The sequence below is a fragment of the Cherax quadricarinatus genome, chromosome 72 (genome assembly GCF_038502225.1).
Source record: "Cherax quadricarinatus isolate ZL_2023a chromosome 72, ASM3850222v1, whole genome shotgun sequence".
In the NCBI taxonomy this organism is placed as follows: Eukaryota; Metazoa; Arthropoda; class Malacostraca; order Decapoda; family Parastacidae; genus Cherax; species Cherax quadricarinatus.
Genome location: NC_091363.1, coordinates 4,753,819 through 4,776,235, shown reverse-complemented (window position 1 = coordinate 4,776,235; position 22,417 = coordinate 4,753,819). Strand labels below are relative to the sequence as shown.

Sequence of the window (22,417 nt, the reverse complement as noted above, 5' to 3'; positions counted from 1 at the left end):
AGCCCTATTGCTTGGCTTTCATGAGTTACCCAAGGTTATGAAGCATAATACTAATACTAATAATAACAATCTTTATTTCTACAAATACATGATACAACTTATACAGACCATAACTGACATCAGTGACATACTATATAGAAAAAAACCTGGTTATGCAGAGCATTTCGGGCAAATTAGGTTAATTTTGTCCCCAGGATGCGACCCACACCAGTCAGCTAATACCCAGGTACCTATTTCCTGATAAGTGAAGAGGGGTAACAGGTGTTTTATTAAGGAAACAGCCCCAATGTTTCCACCTATACTAGGGATCGAATCACGGATCTTAATTTGTGCCGAGTGCGCTACCAACCGAGCTACGGGAAATCCAGGGTTACTCGTCAGAGCAACTCTTCATGGGTGATGTCACAACGCCTCATGACCAATGTGAGAAACACCAGATGGTTCTCGTCTTCATCCTTGGTCTGCTTCACTAACTGCCTCCTTGGAGACAACCTAGCAAGATACTAAATGTACTAGGGTGTAGACTAGAGAGGGGTGGGTACTGGTGGGAGAGGTTAGGGGTTGGGTACAGATAGGGGAGATGAGAGGAGGGGGATTATTGGACTGTTATAGGTGGGGGTTGTCCAGGAGGTGGGTACAGGTTAGTCTGGTGCATCGTGGGGGAGGTACAGTACTGTGGTGGGTAGCAGCACTTGCAAGTATAAGAGACATACATCCCGCTGTCCTCACATCACTCAGGATGAACGTCAAGCACGTGACTCTTCTTCTATTGGCCGTCGCTGTTGGTGAGAACTTTCTTCACCATCATTTCCTTCAGCTACCAAATCTATTTCAATTTTTGTTTTCCATTTGCAGAAAAATATTCCGAGGGCATTAAGCACATAGATTTGTAAAGTCACTCTTTTGCTGTACATATATATTCAAAGATATGCCCGGTGGCCTGGTGGCTAAAGCTTCCGCTTCACACACGGAGGGCCCGGGTTCGATTCCCGGCGGGTGGAAACATTTCGACACGTTTCCTTACACCTATTGTCCTGTTCACCTAGCAGCAAATAGGTACCTGGGTGTTAGTCGACTGGTGTGGGTCGCATCCTGGGGGACAAGATTAAGGACCCCAATGGAAATAAGTTAGACAGTCCTCGATGACGCACTGACTTTCTTGGGTTATCCTGGGTGGCTAACCCTCCGGGGTTAAAAATCCGAACGAAATCTTATCTTAACCTGGACGGCATCACGGAAATGTCCTGAAAAGCTACACTGGAGGAAACTGTCCAATTTGTCTTCGTGACAAATGGGGAAAAAGACACTTGCAGAAATCAATTTCATTGAGATGTTTCGCTTGTGAGCAGGGACTGGCCGAGAAACCCTGTCTACAAGCGAAACGTCTCAAAAATTAATTTCTCCCTTTGTGTTTTTAGTTTGTATCTTATTACACTTGTTGCCCCTATTCACTTATTAGTAAATAGGTACCTGTGTGTACATATTTACTAGTGGTTTACGTGATCATGATACTAATACCATCTTACTGAAACATAAACATTTACACTATGAATGTCGTGTATCAATGACTTGTTAATCAGACTCGTTGAAAATTTACAGGAGATTGTCAGATTTAAAATTCTTTGCTTTTAAGTGCGCAGACACATATCAGGGAGGATCCTGTCACATATTTTATATATACCATAAATAAAATAATAACGCTCTGTCACCTCCAGAAGTTGAGCAAAGCTTTAACTGTGACAGTGTTTAGCTGTGTAAAGCTTTAGTACTGTCTAGTGTTGATCTTAAACAAGCTGTGGTAATCCCAGTGTTGATCTTAAACAAGCTGTGGTATTCCCAGTGTTGATCTTAAACAAGCTGTGGTATTCCCAGTGTTGAGCTTAAGCAAGTTCTAGCAGTTCCAGTGGTGATATCAAACAAGTTCTGGCAACTCAGTGGTTTTACCTGGAGAAGGTTGTCGGGGGTCAACGCCCCCGCGGCTCGGTCTGAGACCAGGCCTCCTGGTGGATCAGGGTCTGATCAACCAGGATGTTACTACTGGCCGCACGCAAACTGACGTACGAACCACAGCCCGGCTAATCAGGTACTGACTCATGTGCCTGTTCAGAGCCTTCTTGAAGACAGCCAGGGGTCTTGAAGACAGCCAGGGGTCTTGAAGACAGCCAAGGGTCTTGAAGACAGCCAGGGGTCTTGAAGACAGCCAGGGGTCTTGAAGACAGCCAGGGGTCTTGAAGACAGCCAGGGGTCTTGAAGACAGCCAGGGGTCTTGAAGACAGCCAGGGGTCTTGAAGACAGCCAGAGGTCTTGAAGACAGCCAGAGGTCTTGAAGACAGCCAAGGGTCTTGAAGACAGCCATGGGTCTTGAAGACAGCCAGGGGTCTTGAAGACAGCCAGGGGTCTTGAAGACAGCCAGGGGTCTTGAAGACAACCAGGGGTCTTGAAGACAACCAGGGGTCTTGAAGACAACCAGGGGTCTTGAAGACAGTCAGGGGTCTTGAAGACAACCAGGGGTCTTGAAGACAGCCAGGGGTCTTGAAGACAGCCAGGGGTCTTGAAGACAACCAGGGGTCTTGAAGACAACCAGGGGTCTTGAAGACAACCAGGGGTCTTGAAGACAGTCAGGGGTCTTGAAGACAACCAGGGGTCTTGAAGACAGCCAGGGGTCTTGAAGACAGCCAGGGGTCTTGAAGACAACCAGGGGTCTTGAAGACAACCAGGGGTCTTGAAGACAGCCAGGGGTCTTGAAGACAACCAGGGGTCTTGAAGACAGCCAGGGGTCTTGAAGACAACTAGGGGTCTTGAAGACAACCAGGGGTCTTGAAGACAGCCAGGGGTCTTGAAAACAACCAGGGGTCTTGAGGACAGCCAGGGGTCTTGAAGACAGCCAGGGGTCTTGAAGACAACCAGGGGTCTTGAAGACAGCCAGGGGTCTTGAAGACAGCCAGGGATGGTGGTGATATCAGACAAGTTCTGGCAACTCCATTAATGATCTTAAACAAGTCCCTAGCACCTCGTATTTTAATTTTAGTAAGGCAATATAACATTAGAATATCATATAAGATGTTAATGTCGATCGCAACCAACTTTGGTATTCATTTTATCAACCATAAAAACAAAAGTACTAGTAGTTTTACTTAAAAACAGTATCCCTAGATCTTCCACTGCAGTTCGTGTGTTTTATTAATCAAATGGAAATGAGAGTAAGACACATGTGCAACATCTGGGTATCTTTATTGTAGACGTTTCGCCATCCAGTGGCTTTATCAATACAAATTCTAGGACATAACTTGAAGACAGTAGAACTATGTACAGAAGATGAGGTAATCAGTCTGATTACCTCATCTTCTGTACATAGTTCTACTGTCTTCAAGTTATGTCCTGGAATTTGTATTGATAAAGCCACTGGATGGCGAAACGTCTACAATAAAGATACCCAGATGTTGCACATGTGTCTTACTCTCATCTTGTCGGTATTATATACCATTCGTACACAAATGGAAATGAATGAGTAAAAGAATGAAAACTGATTTCAGGTATTTTCTTGTTATTGCTGTTAGCTATAACAGTTATGTGGATAAGTAAGACATGTGCAACACTTTTGTATCATTATTGCTGAAACGTGTCACATACAGTAGGCTTCTCCAGTTATATACAGAGGCAGGAGGTGTAGTAGTGAAATTAAGATGATGGAGAAATTGTATTTGAGGGACTGACCACCTCCAGATACAACATCTCCAAGGCTGATTGACTGTTTATATCATTTTCATTTCACTACTACACCTGCTGCCTCTGTATTTAACTGAAGAATTGAGACATTTATGTAACGTATGGGAATCTTTATTTAGGAAACGTTTCGCCATACAGTGGCTTCATCAGTCCAATACAGAGCAGAAAGGTGTAAGGAGAGGAGTTTGAGGTAATCAGTCCCTCAGCCTGAAGTCGATGTGGTTCGTCCTTACACCTTTTTGCTTTGTATTGGACTGATGAAGTCACTGTGTGGCGAAACGTTTCCTAAATAAAGATTCCCATATGTTGCATAAGTGTCTCAATCTTCAACTTGTCGGTTTTTAAAAACCATTCATCTTAACTGAAGAAGCCTACTGTGTAGGCGAAACGTTTCATCGTTATCTTAATCATTAACTTTTCGGTGTTTTATACCATTTTCAACACAAGTCATGTGGTGTGAAAGTAATTTTTTTCCTTCTTTTCCCCTGGTGTTGACATCCATCAGCTGAGGCACAGTGGGAGTGTACAGGGCACACATGTGAAAGTAATGGCTTCTGTCTACCCTCACGTTATGTGTGTGACGGCTTTAGTGACTGTGTTGGAGGAGACGACGAAGTAGACTGCAGTAAGTTCTTTCTAGTTATTTTCAACTCTTTCCCTCCCTATCTTTCTCTCTTTTCAAATAATTTTTGCTTTATTCTTGATTTTCCTTTTCTGTTGGTCATATTTTATTTACTGTAAAGTTTCAGATAACCTACCAACGGTGCCCAGAAATTCCTACATTAGCTGAACTTTGAGAATCTTTAAGATCTATAACATTTGAATTGAGATTCTTACGTATCTCAGTCACCTGAACTCCTCGTTAGGGGTTTCTAACAAGGTATTCAGCTGATAAATAAATATCTAGATGGAGAATTTTGAATGTTGCATTCCGTAGATCGATTACTAGCGTACTCAGCTCACACACAGAGTTCCGGCGGTCGATCCCCGGTACGGGTGGAAAAATTAGAACGTATTTCCTTAAGACACCTGCTGTCCATGTTCACCTAGAAGTAAAATAAGTACTTGGATGTTAGTTGACTGGTGTGGGTCGCATCCCGGGGACCAAATTGACTTAATTTGCCCGAAATGCTCTGCATAATAAGCGGCTTTCTGTAATGTAGGATGTCACTGATGTCAGCTATGGTCTGTATATCTTGTACATGTACTGGTAGAAATAAATATTATTATGACCAGAATTCATTATAAAAGGTTCAGATATGATAAAATATATTCATCTTACATCTAACACAACCTTACGTTTCACATTCTATTGATAATAATTGCTTGACCTCCTGCCACACTACCTCCAGCTCAAAATACTAAATTAACCCTTCTTCAGCATTTCTAAAAACAGAAACCAATTAAAAGTTTACACAGAGGCTTCCATGTCCAATTCCCAGAAGTATTTATGGTCCATAAAATTAAGATTTTTCACTTGATATAGAACACTAAAGTTCCTTCCCAAGAGTTTTTCACACTAGGTCTCTATTATTTTCATCATTGCAGCATACTGTAAGGAAGGTTTCTACAAGTGCGGGACGGAAGACTACTGTATTGTGGAACATTATATATGTGATGGCTATGAAGACTGTCCTGGTGGTGAAGACGAGGCTGACTGCCGTAAGTTTTCCAAAACTAATATTTTCCCAAGTCACAGAAGTAGTTGAAGTGTGGCGTAGCTGATAAGTGGTTAAAAAAAAAAAGCACATATTAGAAAAGCACAGACTTTTATTACGACGTTTCACCTACCTGAGCCACTGTAAAGTACATAATGAACTTGATACAGCCTCATGATGGTGAATTATTATTATAATCAAAAAGAAGCGCTAAGCCACAAGGGCTATACAGCGCTGTAGGGCAGGAAGGAAGCGAGGGCATCAGGTGGCAAAAGGGAGATGGATGAGTAATAGGTTACGGATAACAGCGGAGCAGTGGATGGTGAAAGGGTAAAGGGCAGCAAGAAACTCTGATGATGATACCTTACGCACTCCCCTCAGCCCTTTATAGCTCAGCCTCATGATGGTGAAGCGTCGTACTAATAAAAGGTCTTTTGAGTCTCTCAGTTGTAAAAATATATATCTTTCATAATGCAACACCCTGGTTAATATAACTGTGGATTTCGTGACTTGTTCCTAGTCCCAAATCTCACTGTCCTGATATTACTGAGGAAACAGTGTATGACGTGTTATAAGCGATCTATGTCTTAAACTACTGCGACACGACATAGTTTTAATATAAACAAAGTTGTGTTTGCCCTTCATAGAGTCAGATTCAACAAAGCTTAATCCTGAACAAAGCGTCTAGAACAAGGCTTTACATTATATGCTTTTTATACCCAAATGTTGACTTACGACTCCAGTCACCGTTCACTGTCTAGCAGATTCAGGGTTCCCCATTAATGATAACTAAGCGCTAAACCCATCAGGGTTCCCCAGTGGTCAATATCGATCCCTAATGGTCGATGGGACTATCGAAGACGATAAATGTCTTTCCCATTAATGATAAAGTTTTAGTAAAAAACGGTATTGTTAAATCTTATATATTTTACATAATTGAAATATTACCTATTTTTGTAGTATTTATTATTATTCGCAATACTATTATTAAAGTTGTATTAAATTGTCATAAAATAAATGTATGGGGGTCGATAAGCTGGAGATTGTATGTTATACAATAAGCTGGAGATTGTATGTTATACAATAAGCTGGAGATTGTATGTTATACAATAAGCTGGAGATTGTATGTTATACAATAAGCTGGAGATTGTATGTTATACAATAAGCTGGAGATTGTATGTTATACAATAAGCTGGAGATTGTATGTTATACAATAAGCTGGAGATTGTATGTTATACAATAAGCTGGAGATTGTATGTTATACAATACCGTCGAGGTGAAGAATTAGACATGTGTGCAACGTCTGGGTATCTTTATCTGTAGACACTTCGCCATCTTTTATATATACGTAGTTCTATAATCTTCACATTATGCCCTTGTATTGCATTGATAAAGCCACTGGAGGGCGAAACGTCTACAAATAAAGATACCCAGATGTCGCACATGTGTCTGATTCTTCACGAGGAGCTGAAGAGTTGGGGACTGATGGTCCAGCTTGTGCTGGGTGTGCACATGATCTTGCAACGATTGACAACAATGAAGTGCTCCCGTAAACTGGATTTTTTCTTGCAGCTGTTGTAACTGGAACTCCGACGTGTAACGAAGGCCAGTACCAGTGTTATGATGGCCTCTGTGTCGATGAAATGTTTGTCTGTGACGGTCTCCGGGATTGTTACGAATCAGACGACGAGCTGGGATGTAGTGAGTATTACAGTGCCTATGTTGATTAATGGGGCGTAAAACCTATCAACTACACAAGGGAATTAATTATAACTATAATTTTGAAAGGGGGGGGTGTAGGGGTAAGCCAGCGGAAGGCCTCGGTCAGCTGTGACGTACTACCATGCATATTAGTAAACATTGAAAACATGCAATAGCAGAAACTGGTAGTTTATATAATGCAGCATACAGATTTTATTTTTAGGTTAAATACTTGCTACAGGAATGTTTTTTTGACACGGCTCATCTTGAAGGATAAACTTGTCCACACGCCTGAATTAACCCATACTTTAGTTTATATTTGTGAATTATATTTGCAACAGAAGGGTTTATGCAAGTGGTATAAAGTTACCTCAGGTTACAGCCTACTGACATACATCACCTTCCCTCCCCCCTCGACACTAAGACTCATCGCTTTTTAGAAACACGCTACTTTTCTTGTTCTCATCCTGGTTATATTTTGATACATAATCGTCGTTAGGTTAGGTAAGGTTTGTCAGAAAACAGGACAAGTGTTTCCTGACGCGGATCTTAGCCCTATAATGACCCACAGCTGGAGCTTTTGGTCATCTGACTGAAGCCTTCCACTGGCTTATCCCTCCAATTATGGTTATGATTATAGGGATTTTTATTGATATAATTTTCATTGCCACACATAAATTTGTTATAACTTTTGACATAAATGATTTAGTATAATCAGTTTTTCACAATATCTAATATTTTTCTACATGAATTAAATTGTATTTTGTTAGATATGGTAATTCTGAGTTATGATATACATAATATTTACTAAAAAAATTGAGAAAATTTAATATTGAAACACTCCAGAAATTGGAAAATGTGTAGCAAAGGCCTTTCAACATCGCTAAGATTGTCTCCTTAGTGTCAGTTAAGAAATATGTGGAATTGATTAATTAATTGAGTTTAAAGGCTATCATCACACGAGGGTCATTAGGTTACATAAAAAATTTCACTGCCAATCAAAAATATTTTGAAACCAAATGCAGGCCTATTAAGTTAAATATACATACATATCCATCCATCCATCCACTCGTACATATTGCTCTCGGTGTACACATATCACCAGACATAGTGTTTTTATATATAATATTTACAAATGGAACATTACAGCTGCGTGCAAGGAAGGCTTCCTGTGCTCCAATGAACTGTGCATCCCTGATTATTATGTTTGTGATGACTACGAGGATTGTAGACGAGGCGAAGATGAGACTATATGCAGTGAGTTATTTAATTTCTTGACTAATATATCTATCACTATCGTATAAGTCTTGGTAATAGATGCCGACAAGTGGGCTAAAAAGAACAGACGCTAAGATATATTAGAAATGCTTCAGTCCTGAGAAATTATCGTTCCAAGAGTGAAGCGTTTTATTATATCCTAGTGTCTACCACTACCATCACTACCACCACCATAACAAGGTCATCTTAAAGCCTCTACCATCATATATATTACTGTGCTTAAATCCATTACGTGTTCATCCACAATCACCTTCAATATATATACATGTATATATATATGTCGTGCCGAATAGGCAGAACTTGCGATCTTGGCTTAAATAGCAACGTTCATCTTGCCATACAGGACAAGCGAAAATTTGTGTATGCAATAATTTCGCCAAAATCATTCTGAACCTAACGAAAAAATATATTTCACTGTGTTTGTTTAATATATATATATATATATATATATATATATATATATATATATATATATATATATATATATATATATATATATATATATATATGCATATGTCGTGCCGAATAGGTAAATCTTGCTATTTTGGCTTAAATAGCAAAGCTCTTCTTGCCGAATAAGGAAAGCGAAAATGTGCGTATGCAGTAATTTCGTAAACAATCATTCTGAACCTAACGATAAAAAAAACATGCGTATTTCATTGTTTTTGTTTATTAAATTATTGTAAACTTAACTAAAATATATTTACTTGGATTAGGCTAAATTAAATTGCGCTTCTTATAATAAGGTTAAGTTTTCTAATTTTCTTTTGGTACAAATTATTATTTTTTACATTAACATAAATGAAAAAAATATATATTTAAACGTATAAGAGAAAATTTTAGAAAAGACTTAATTTGAAATGAGTTCTTGTTAACTGGCCAGTTTTACCTATTCGGCACGACATATATCTTTCATCCATGGACTGCTTACAGTTAAACGCAATGTTCGCGGTTTTCACAGAGATCCACATAAAGGATCACTTTGACGATGAAATATAGATCCTGGGTTTATAACCTATACAGGTGCGACAGTGACCAGGCAAAAAGGGGGGGGGGATGGGGGGTGTTGGCCTGTACGTCAGTCACTGATATGCTCGGAACTACTAAATGCCTCAAATGATATAGTTGAAATTTTGGCAGTAACGATCGAGAACCAAAACCTGGTCATTGTGGTTGCATACAAGCCTCCGGATGCAACTTCCCAACAATTCCAGGAACAGCTTTTGAAAATAGACCTATCTGGAAAATCTTCGAGCTCCTGTCCCAAACATCTTGCTCCTGGGGGGATTTCAACCTAAGGTACCTAAAATGGAGGAATGTAGCAAATAATGCTGTCGCAGAGATAATCTGTGCACCAATTCACCTTAAACCAGCAAACAATAGCGCCAGCAAGACTGGAGAATACAATGGACCTCATCTTCACTAACAATGATGATCTGATACGAAATATTACCATATCTAAAACAATATACTCAGATCACAACGTAACAGAGGTTCAGACACGTATGCGCGGGGCTCCAGACCAACAAATTGTGATCCAAACCTATGTCTAGAACAAATTAACTTTGTGGCACTCGAGGTATGCTCAAGTTATATTCCTTTAAGAAAAAGGTAGAGAGGATATAAACTAGAAAAAGGCGCTCCCCATACAGGCGAAAGCACAGAATAACAGAGCGGTTAAAAGATGCCACTATATCTGTAATATGAAGGGAGACACTGGTCAGAGAAATAGCAAGCATCGCACTAAAGCTAAAGGAATCTTACAGGAGTCAAGAAACACGGGAAGAACTAAAAGCCATAAATGATACTGAAAGAAATCCGAAATATTTCTTTTCTCATGCCAAATCTAAGTCGAGAACAACATCCAGCATTGAGCCCCTACTTAGACGAGATGGGTCTTACACAGATGACAGCAAGGAAATGAGCGAGCTACTCAAGTCCCAATATGACTCGGCTTTTAGCGAGCCGCTAACCAGACTGAGAGTCGAAGATCTAAATTAATTTTTTATGAGCGAGACAGAATTTGGTAGACTCAAACGTATCTAATATTATCCTGACGCCCAATGACTTCGAAAAGGCGATAAATGACATGCCCATGCACTCTGCCCCAGGGCCAGACTCATGGAACTCCGTGTTCATCAAGAACAGCAAGAAACCCTTATCATGTGCTTTTAACATCCTATGGATAAGGAGCATGGACACAGGGGTCGTCCTACAGCTGGTAAAAGCAAGACAGAACCCCACTACAGACCGATAGCGCTAACATCCCATATCACAAAAATCTTTGAAAGGGTTCTAAGAAGCAAGATCGCCACCCATCTAGATACCCATTAGTTACACTACCCAGGGCAACATGGGTTTATAACAGGTCGCTCCTGCCTGTCCCAACTACTGGACCACTGTGACAAGGTCCTGGATGCTCTAAAGACAAACAAAACGCAGATGTAGTATACACAGACTTCGCGAAAGCCTTTGACAAGTGTGACCATGGTGTAATAGCGCACAAAATGCGTTATAAAGGAATGACAGGAAAAGTTAGTAGATGGATTTATAATTTCCTAACAAATAAACACAAAGAGTAAAAGTAAAAGGAGTAAAGTCTGAGGGCCGCGGGGGCGTTGACCCCCGAAACCCTCTCCAGGTATACTCATATATATATATATATATATATATATATATATATATATATATATATATATATATATATATATATATATATATATATATATATATATATATATAAGAATGAGATGACTGTGGATGTTATGAATGAGATGAAGCTGGATGTCCTGGCTTTAAGTGAAACAAAGCTGAAGGGGGTGGGAGAGTTTCAGTGGGGAGAAATAAATGGGATTAGGTCAGGGGTTTCAAATAGAGTTAGAGCTAAAGAAGGAGTAGCAATAATGTTGAAGGATAAGTTATGGCAGGAAAAGAGGGCCTACAAATGTATTAATTCAAGGATTATGTGGAGTAAAATAAAGGTTGGATGTGAAAAGTGGGTTATAGTAAGCGTGTATGCACCTGGAGAAGAGAGAAGTGTAGAGGAGAGAGAGAGAGAGATTTTGGGAAATGTTGAGTGAATGCGTGGGGAGTTTTGAACCAACTGTGAGAGTAATGGTGGTTGGGGATTTCAATGCTAAAGTGGACAAAAATGTTGTGGAGGGAGTAGTAGGTAAATTTGGGGTGCCAGGGGTAAATGTAAATGGGGAGCCTTTAATTGAGCTATGTGTAGAAAGAGGTTTGGTAATAAGTAATACATATTTTATGAAGAAGAGGATAAATAAATATACAAGGTATGATATAGCACGTAATGAACGTAGTTTGTTAGATTATGTATTGGTGGATAAAAGGTTGATGGGTAGGCTTCAGGATGTACACGTTTATAGAGGCGCAACTGATATATCGGATCATTATTTAGTTGTAGCTACAGTTAGAGTAAGAGGTAGATGGGAAAAGAGGAAGGTGGCAACAACAAGTAAGAGGGAGGTGAAAGTGTATAAACTAAGGGAGGAGGAAGTTCGGGTGAGATATAAGCAAATATTGGCAGAAAAGTGGGCTGGTGAAAGTATGAGTAATGGGGGGGTTGAAGAGGGTTGGAATAGTTTTAAAAATGCAGTATTAGAATGTGGGGCATAAGTTTGTGGTTATAGGAGGGTGGCTGCAGGAGGAAAGAGGAGTAATTGGTGGAATGATGAAGTAAAGGGTGTGATAAAAGAGAAAAAAGTTAGCTTATGAGAGGTATTTACAAAGCAGAAGTGTTATAAGAAGAGTAGAGTATATGGAGAGTAAAAGAAAGGTGAAGAGAGTGGTGAGAGAGTGCAAAAGGAGAGCAGATGATAGAGTGGGAGAGGCACTGTCAAGAAGTTTTAATGAAAAGAAAAAATTTTGGAGTGAGTTAAACAAGAAAGCCTAGAGAACGAATGGATTTGTCAGTTAAAAACAGAGTAGGGGAGTTTGTAGATGGGGAGATGGAGGTTTTGGGAAGATGGCAAGAATATTTTGAGGAACTTTTAAATGTCGACGAAGAAAGGGAAACGGTAATTTCATGCACTGGCCAGGGAGGTATACCATCTTTTAGGAGTGAAGAAGAGCAGGATGTGAGTGTAGGGGAGGTACGTGAGGCATTACATAGAATGAAAGGAGGTAAAGCAGCTGGAACTGACGGGATCATGATAGAAATGTTAAAAGCAGGGGGGATATAGTGTTGGAGTGGTTGGTATTTTTGTTTAATAAATGTATGAAAAAGGGGAAGGTACCGAGGGATTGGCAGAGAGCATGTATAGTCCCTTTATGTAAAGGGAAGGGGACAAAAGAGATTGTAAAAATTATAGAGGAATAAGTTTACCAAGTATACCAGGAAAATTGTACGGTAGGGTTATTATTGAAAGAATTAGACGAAAGACAGACTGTAGGATTGCGGATGAGCAAGGAGGTTTCAGAGTGGGTAGAGGATGTGTAGATCAAGTGTTTACATTGAAGCATATATGTGAACAGTATTTAGATAAAGGTAGGGAAGTTTTTATTGCATTTATGGATTTAGAAAAGGCATATGATAGAGTGGATACGGGAGCAATGTGGCAGATGTTGCAAGTATATGGACTAGGTGGTAAGTTACTAAATGCTGTAAAGAGTTTTTATGAGGATAGTGAGGCTCAGGTTAGGGTGTGTAGAAGAGAGGGAGACTACTTCCCGGTAAAAGTAGGTCTTAGACAGGGATGTGTAATGTCACCATGGTTGTTTAATATATTTATAGATGGGGTTGTAAAAGAAGTAAATGCTAGGGTGTTCGGGAGAGGGGTGGGATTAAATTATGGGGAATCAAATACAAAATGGGAATTGACAGTTACTTTTTGCTGGTGATACTGTGCTTATGGGAGATTCTAAAGAAAAATTGCAAAGGTTAGTGGACGAGTTTGGGAGTGTGTGTAAAGGTAGAAAGTTGAAAGTGAACATAGAAAAGAGTAAGGTGATGAGGGTATGAAATGATTTAGATAAAGACAAATTGGATATCAAACTGGGGAGGAGGAGTATGGAAGAAGTGAATGTTTTCAGATATTTGAGAGTTGACGTGTCAGAGGATGGATTTATGAAGGATGAGGTTAATCATAGAATTGATGAAGGAAAAACGGCGAGTGGTGCGTTGAGGTATATGTGAAGACAGAAAACGTTATCTATGGAGGCAAAGAAGGGAATGTATGAAAGTATAGTAGTACCAACACTGTTATGTGGGTGTGAAGCTTGGGTTGTAAATGCTGCAGCGAAGAGGCGGTTGGAGGCAGTGGAGATATCATGTCTAAGGGCAATGTGTGGTGTAAATATTATGCAGAAAATTCGGAGTGTGGAAATTAGGAGAAAGTGTGGAGTTAATAAAAGTATTAGTCAGAGGGCTGAAGAGGGGTTGTTGAGGTGGTTTGGTCATTAGAGAGAATAGATCAAAGTAGAATGACGTGGAGAGCGTATAAATCCGTTGGGGAAGGAAGGTGGGGTAGGGGTCGTCCTCGAGAAGGTTGGAGGGGGTAAAGGAGGTTTAGTGGGCGAGGAGCTTGGACTTCCAGCAAGCGTGCATGAGCGTGTTCCTTGATGAGGGGCTCTTGATTTAGGGATAGTGAATGGAGACGAATGGTATTTGGAACCTGACGAGCTGTTGGAGTGTGAGCAGGGTAATATTTAGTGAAGGGATTCAGGGAAACCGGTTATTTTTATATAGCCGGACTTGAGTCCTGGAAATGGGAAGTACAATGCCTGCACTTTAAAGGAGGGGTTTGGGATATTAGCAGTTTGGAGGGATATGTTGTGTATCTTTATACGTATATGCTTCTAAACTGTTGTTCTGAGCACCTCTGCAAAAACAGTGATAATGTGTGAGTGTGGTGAAAGTGTTGAATGATGAAAGTATTTTCTTTTTGGGGATTTTCTTTCTTTTTTGGTTCACCCTGCCTCGGTGGGAGACGGCCGACTTGTTTCATATATTATATATATATATTTATATATATTTATATATATTTATATATATATATATATATATATATATATATATATATATATATATATATATATTATATATATATATATATATATATATATATATATATATATATATATGTATATATATATATATATATATATATATATATATATATATATATATATATATATATATATATATATATGTATATATATATATATATATATATATATATATATATATATATATATATATATATATATATATATATATATATATATATATATATATATATATATAGAGAGAGAGAGAGAGAGAGAGAGAGAGAGAGAGAGAGAGAGAGAGAATTAATAATCTCAAATCACTGCCCATAATTAACTAATAATCTTGAACCATACATATATATATATGTCCAACTCTCCTACAGGTTGCGATCCAACGGACTTCATCTGCGACAATGGTGATTGTATTCCTGCAGATTATCGATGTGATAATTACTACGACTGCTTTGGTGGGAGTGACGAGGCTGACTGTGGTTAGTAATCTGCTCATTAATTAGTAGTAGTATTAATATTAATGTAGTAGTAGTAATATTAATGTAGTATTAGTAGTACATATATTTGAAAAAACTAAATACACAGGAGTTCATAGTGGCTGAGAGGTGATCAGGTTTGATCCTTGAAGATAGTAGGCTACTGAGGGGTTGCGATAAACTAGTAGGCAGGTCCTCTCAAGGAAGGGTCCTTGATGTTGGTGAGTGGCTCTTGATTTAGGGAATGGGATCTGTGCTCCAGTTCCCTGAATAAAGCCTGAATGCCTGCCACATCCCCCCCCCCCAGGCGCTGTATACAGCGCCTGGGGGATTTTGTTTTTTGTTTTTTCTTGTAGTTTTTCAGGTGTTTTCATAAACATAAATAACTCACATGTCAGATAAATCCAAGAGTTAACACAGCTGCTTAACAGAACTCCGGTGGTCTGGTGGCTAAAGCTCTCGCTTCACACACGGAGGGCCCGGGTTCGATTCCCGGCGGGGTGGAAACATTTCGACGTGTTTCCTTACACCTGTTGTAATATTCACCTAGCAGTAAATAGGTACCTGGGTGTTAGTCGACTGGTGTGGGTCGCATCCTGGGGGACAAGATTGAGGCCCACAATGGAAATAAGTTAGACAGTCCTCGATGACGCACTGACTTTCTTGGGTTATCCTGGGTGGCTAACCCTCCGGGGTTAAAAATCCGAAGAAAATCTTATCTTTCTTAACACTATCATTCACACTGAGGATGATACATCACCTGGGAACTGGGTGGCGTCAAGCCCGGGGTCTGTCTATCATACTTATAGACTGCATAATAAAGATGTACTGGTAAATTTTACCTACTTGCACAATATTGAGAATACATGACATGAAATAAGCATGAGTACGTAAATATAACTACCCAAGCCAAATTACGCACTCAACACTTCCGTAATTATATGCGCGCACAGGCAAGCTGCCAGAAGATAATTACATTAGTGAAAGAGTCCATGACCGAGGTACTTACGAATGCTATAAGAGTACGTAATTAGATAATCCAAACATGAATTTCTTCTTTATGCAGTTGTTTCGACTGCTAAATGCCATGACACATCTTTGTACAAAGTGTATATCAGGAGCCTTGGAATGCTCTCCCATACTACACCATCAAATCAGTCTTTATTATATTAGATAAATAAACTTGGATACATCAGCAGTGCGCTTCTACCTCATACTTTAAGGGTTATATAGTGGCAATAATAACCAGCTGTTTCCCCTCTCTTATTCCATCGCACATGATGGGTTTTCCTGTTCTATTCCATCACACATGATGGGGTTTCATGTCCTATTCCATCACACATGATGGGGTTTCATGTCCTATTCCATCACACATGATGGGGTTTCCTGTTCTATTCCATCACACATGAAGGGGTTTCATGTCCTATTCCATCACACATGATGGGGTTTCATGTCCTATTCCATCACACATGATGGGGTTTCATGTTCTATTCCATCACACATGATGGGGTTTCATGTTCTATTCCATCACACATGATGGGGTTTCATGTTCTATTCCATCACACATGATGGGGTTTCATGTTCTATTCCATCACACATGATGGGGTTTCATGTTCTATTCCATCACACATGATGGGGTTTCATGTTCTATTCCATCACACATGATGGGGTTTCCTGTCCTATTCCATCACACATGATGGGGTTTCATGTTCTATTCCATCACACATGATGGGGTTTCATGTTCTATTCCATCACACATGATGGGTTTTCCTGTCCTATTCCATCACACATGATGGGGTTTCCTGTTCTATTCCATAACACATGATGGGTTTTCCTGTTCTATTCCATCACACATGATGGGTTTTCCTGTTCTATTCCATCACACATGATGGGGTTTCATGTTCTATTCCATCACACATGATGGGGTTTCATGTTCTATTCCATCACACATGATGGGTTTTCATGTTCTATTCCATCACACATGATGGGGTTTCATGTTCTATTCCATCACACATGATGGGGTTTCATGTTCTATTCCATAACACATGATGGGGTTTCATGTTCTATTCCATAACACATGATGGGGTTTCATGTTCTATTCCATCACACATGATGGGGTTTCATGTTCTATTCCATCACACATGATGGGGTTTCATGTTCTATTCCATCACACATGATGGGGTTTCATGTTCTATTCCATCACACATGATGGGTTTCCTGTCCTATTCAATCACACATGATGGGGTTTCATGTTCTATTCCATCACACATGATGGGGTTTCATGTTCTATTCCATCACACATGATGGGGTTTCATGTTCTATTCCATCACACATGATGGGGTTTCATGTCCTATTCCATCACACATGATGGGTTTCCTGTCCTATTCAATCACACATGATGGGGTTTCATGTTCTATTCCATCACACATGATGGGGTTTCATGTTCTATTCCATCACACATGATGGGGTTTCATGTTCTATTCCATCACACATGATGGGGTTTCATGTTCTATTCCATCACACATGATGGGGTTTCATGTTCTATTCCATCACACATGATGGGGTTTCATGTTCTATTCCATCACACATGATGGGTTTCCTGTCCTATTCAATCACACATGATGGGGTTTCATGTTCTATTCCATCACACATGATGGGGTTTCATGTTCTATTCCATCACACATGATGGGGTTTCATGTTCTATTCCATAACACATGATGGGGTTTCATGTCCTATTCAATCACACATGATGGGTTTCCTGTCCTATTCAATCACACATGATGGGGTTTCATGTTCTATTCCATCACACATGATGGGGTTTCATGTTCTATTCCATCACACATGATGGGGTTTCATGTTCTATTCCATCACACATGATGGGGTTTCATGTTCTATTCCATCACACATGATGGGGTTTCATGTTCTATTCCATCACACATGATGGGGTTTCATGTTCTATTCCATCACACATGATGGGTTTCCTGTCCTATTCAATCACACATGATGGGGTTTCATGTTCTATTCCATCACACATGATGGGGTTTCATGTTCTATTCCATCACACATGATGGGGTTTCATGTTCTATTCCATAACACATGATGGGGTTTCATGTTCTATTCCATCACACATGATGGGGTTTCATGTTCTATTCCATAACACATGATGGGGTTTCATGTCCTATTCAATCACACATGATGGGGTTTCATGTTCTATTCCATCACACATGATGGGGTTTCATGTTCTATTCCATCACACATGATGGGGTTTCATGTTCTATTCCATCACACATGATGGGGTTTCCTGTTCTATTCCATCACACATGATGTGTTTTCCTGTTCTATTCCATCACACATGATGGTTTTCCTGTTCTATTCCATCACACATGATGGGTTTCCTGTTCTATTCCATCACACATGATGGTTTTCCTGTTCTATTCCATCACACATGATGGGGTTTTCCTGTTCTATTCCATCACACATGATGAGTTTTCCTGTTCTATTCCATCACACATGATGGGTTTTCCTGTTCTATTCCATCACACATGATGGTTTTCCTGTTCTATTCCATCACACATGATGAGTTTTCCTGTTCTATTCCATCACACATGATGGGGTTTCATGTTCTATTCCATCACACATGATGGGGTTTCTGTTCTATTCCATCACACATGATGGGGGTTCTTTTCCTGTTCTATTCCATCACACATGATGGGGGTTCTTTTCACACCTGTTCTATTCCATCACACATGATGCGTTTTCCTGGTCTATTCCATCACACATGATGGGTTTTCCTGTTCTATTCCATCACACATGATGAGTTTTCCTGTTCTATTCCATCACACATGATGGTTTTCCTGTTCTATTCCATCACACATGATGGGTTTCCTGTTCTATTCCATCACACATGATGAGTTTTCCTGTTCTATTCCATCACACATGATGGTTTTCCTGTTCTATTCCATCACACATGATGAGTTTTCCTGTTCTATTCCATCACACATGATGAGTTTTCCTGTTCTATTCCATCACACATGATGGTTTTCCTGTTCTATTCCATCACACATGATGAGTTTTCCTGTTCTATTCCATCACACATGATGGTTTTCCTGTTCTATTCCATCACACATGATGGTTTTCCTGTTCTATTCCATCACACATGATGGGTTTTCCTGTTCTATTCCATCACACATGATGGGTTTTCCTGTTCTATTCCATCACACATGATGGGTTTTCCTGTTCTATTCCATCACACATGATGGGTTTTCCTGTTCTATTCCATCACACATGATGGGTTTTCCTGTTCTATTCCATCACACATGATGGGTTTTCCTGTTCTATTCCATCACACATGATGAGTTTTCCTGTTCTATTCCATCACACATGATGGGTTTTCCTGTTCTATTCCATCACACATGATGAGTTTTCCTGTTCTATTCCATCACACATGATGGGTTTTCCTGTTCTATTCCATCACACATGATGGGTTTTCCTGTTCTATTCCATCACACATGATGGGTTTTCCTGTTCTATTCCATCGCACATGATGGGTTTTCCTGTTATTTTCATCACAGAATATTTTGTCTTTGTGTGACTGGATCAGTAAATTATATTATGTAACTCGGGTGAATTACATTTAATTTATATTTTCGTTTATTTATATTGCGGATGAAAGAATTTCGTGATGTTTTAGTAGTTTCGTTTTTTTCTTCAAATCAACGATCATATATCACATGTAATCATGTTCGTCCGTAGCCACGTACCAGATTGAAGGTGTCCTTAACATAGTTACTTTGTTGTAGTTGTAAACGAGTGATCATTGACAAGTATTCATGTTCACACGAAGGAAAAAAGTATATGCAGATGGAACTAGAGTTGAGGGACCATCTGTGTATTACAAACACCAACTGAGAACGTTGAACAGTACAAGGTCGAAGTGTGAAGATCTTCTTTCATCTCTGTGATTTTGAAATGACCGGCAAATGATGCCGACAATTACGGTAGAGGTACAGTATATGTATATATATATTTTTATTAACACATCGGTCGTTTCCGCCAAGGTAGGGTGGCCCGATAAAGAAAAGCATTCACCATCATTCACTCCATCACTGTCTTGCCAGAGGGGTGCTTACACTAGTCATAAACGGCAAAATTAACACCCCCTTTCATACATACATACATATATATATATATATATATATATATATATATATATATATATATATATATATATATATATATATATATATATATATATATATATATATATATATATATATCGTGCTGAATAGCTAAAACTTGCGATTTTAGTATAAATAGCAACGCTATTCTTACCGAATAAGGCAAGCGAAAATTCCTGTATGCAATAATTTCGCAAAAATCATTCTGAACCTAACGAAAAAAAATGTATTTCATTGTGTTTATTATTAAATTATTGTAAACGTATCTAAAATACATTTAGTTGGATTAGGCTAAATTAAACTGCGCTGGCTATAATAAGGTTAGGTAAGTTTTCTAAGGTTCTTTTGGTACAAAACTATACTACAGAGGTGACGTTTGCTATATTAGAGATGGTGATGCTATGTTATACCACAGATGCAAGAACTGCTGTCAACTTCCTCCGACCTAAGACCCGAAAACAACAAGGCGTCCCCCACAAGAAGGAGATTCTCCAAGGGAAGTAACTCTTCTACTGAATGCAGCAAGTCAGTGGGGATTCTACAAGGACATAACTCTCTACTGAATATAGCAACATTCTTCCCAACTAACTTCCTTCGTCGTCTCTACATCATTTATAACTTGGTTTCACATATAAAGTATCAGTAGAAACTCAGGAATACCAAGAGAGCCACTTAGAAGAACTTTGATTCAGAACGTAGTAAGAATTCCCACCAGGAAGCAACTGCTTAATCAGAAAATAAAATATTCTCACTATTCCAAACATAATTAACGTAAATCTAACATCACAGTAAGTTATTATCTTGATAAATAATGTGTTGTCATATTTTAAAGTTTCAACGAGACTTTTTATAACTGTAAAAGGTATGGCAACACCAACAAGATGTGGATCAGAGACACTACGAGAACTGGAAAGAGGTCAGATAAGTGATTCGTAAGAGTTAACTACATAACTGTTGTCACTAACAGCATCCCTCGGAAGTGTGGTAGTTTCAGCATAACTAAACTCTTGGTAAGCAGGATGTTATCCAGTAAGATAGGGATGAGGGACTATGATACTTAACTAATGCTATTATGTGATACCAACAGTTGCTATTACATGATACACACTAACTACTGTCATTATGTGATTCCTACTACCTACTGTTATCATGTGATACCCACTAACTATTGTCATCATGTGATATCCACTAACTACTGCCACCATGTGATACCCACTAACTGCTGTCACTATGTGATATCTACTAACTACCATCATGTGATACCCACTTAACTACTACTGCTGTGTGATATCAACAGCTGCCATCATGTGATACCCACTAACTACTGTTGTCACATGGTACCAGCTACTCACAGATCTACTACTACTACTACTATCCCTACTCTCTTGCTCTGCGTTACCTGTCTCCCACACTACACAAGCTTCCATCTACATTATCTCTGTATTACGACAGAAGAAATCTATCGTAGCTGCACGTTTCCTTTAATAAATGTTCTGAACGATACTCGAGTTTTTTTATCCACCATACAAAAAAAAAAAAAAAAAAAAAAAAACTGAATGGGCCATACAGTACAGTAAACTCTCATAAAAAGCTGTTCTATATAATGCAATATTTTGCAAATGAAGGCTTTTTGTGAGATATTCAATGTCGGATGACAGTATATAAGAGATTTTAGCATAATTTCAGTGGTAGCGTAGCACTAAGCACTTAGCGACTAGTAAAAATTAGTCGTATGTTCCTAGAAAACTTACAACACACATCAAGATGTTGATTGCAATCACCCTAAAGAATTTCTACTGAAATCAGAAAAGTAGCTAAATGCAGTAGTTCGCACAGCCAGATTACTCTGAGGTATGATCTGTGACCGGGTCTCTGGGGCGATGATTCCACAGAACATCCACAGGTAATCACCTACAAGTTGCCATCTGCGAGTAATCATAGACCGAGGCACGACCATTGTTCACGTCAACTTAGTAACTATGGACAAGCCAGGATATTACTGTCGTTACTACAATGGTCACATTTTAACAGCTGTTCTCCGATGCAATACATTAACTGTTGTGAAGATAAACACGTTTCTCTCTGTGTGAAACATTATCAACACAGGGCGAAACGATGTCTGGTTAAAGCTAACACGTGCTTTATAAGGTACAGTACTTTATGTGTGTTTAAATCTAACATGTGTCCTGTAATATGCACTGGTTAAAGCTAATATGTCTTGTGTTTAAAGCTAAGAAGTTTCCTTTAAGATTCAGTGCTTTATGTGTTTAAGGCTAACATGTGTCCTGTAAGATTCAGTGCTTTATGTGTTTAAGGCTAACATGTGTCCTGTAAGATACAGTACTTTGAGTGCTTAAAGCTAACAGATGTCCTCTTAAGA

General features: G+C 39.1%; 1 protein-coding gene across 1 annotated transcript; it reads left to right on the top strand.

The window, feature by feature from the left end:
* Positions 1 to 628: 628 nt before the first annotated feature.
* Positions 629 to 21,540, top strand: LOC128701345 (low-density lipoprotein receptor). Its single transcript, XM_053795026.2, has 7 exons — positions 629 to 785; positions 4,232 to 4,351; positions 5,275 to 5,388; positions 6,957 to 7,085; positions 8,235 to 8,342; positions 14,756 to 14,863; positions 20,453 to 21,540. Exons 1-7 carry the CDS (start codon positions 740 to 742, stop codon positions 20,539 to 20,541), a joined length of 714 nt encoding a protein of 237 aa, XP_053651001.2. The 5' UTR covers positions 629 to 739; the 3' UTR covers positions 20,542 to 21,540.
* The last annotated feature ends 877 nt before the right edge of the window (positions 21,541 to 22,417 follow it).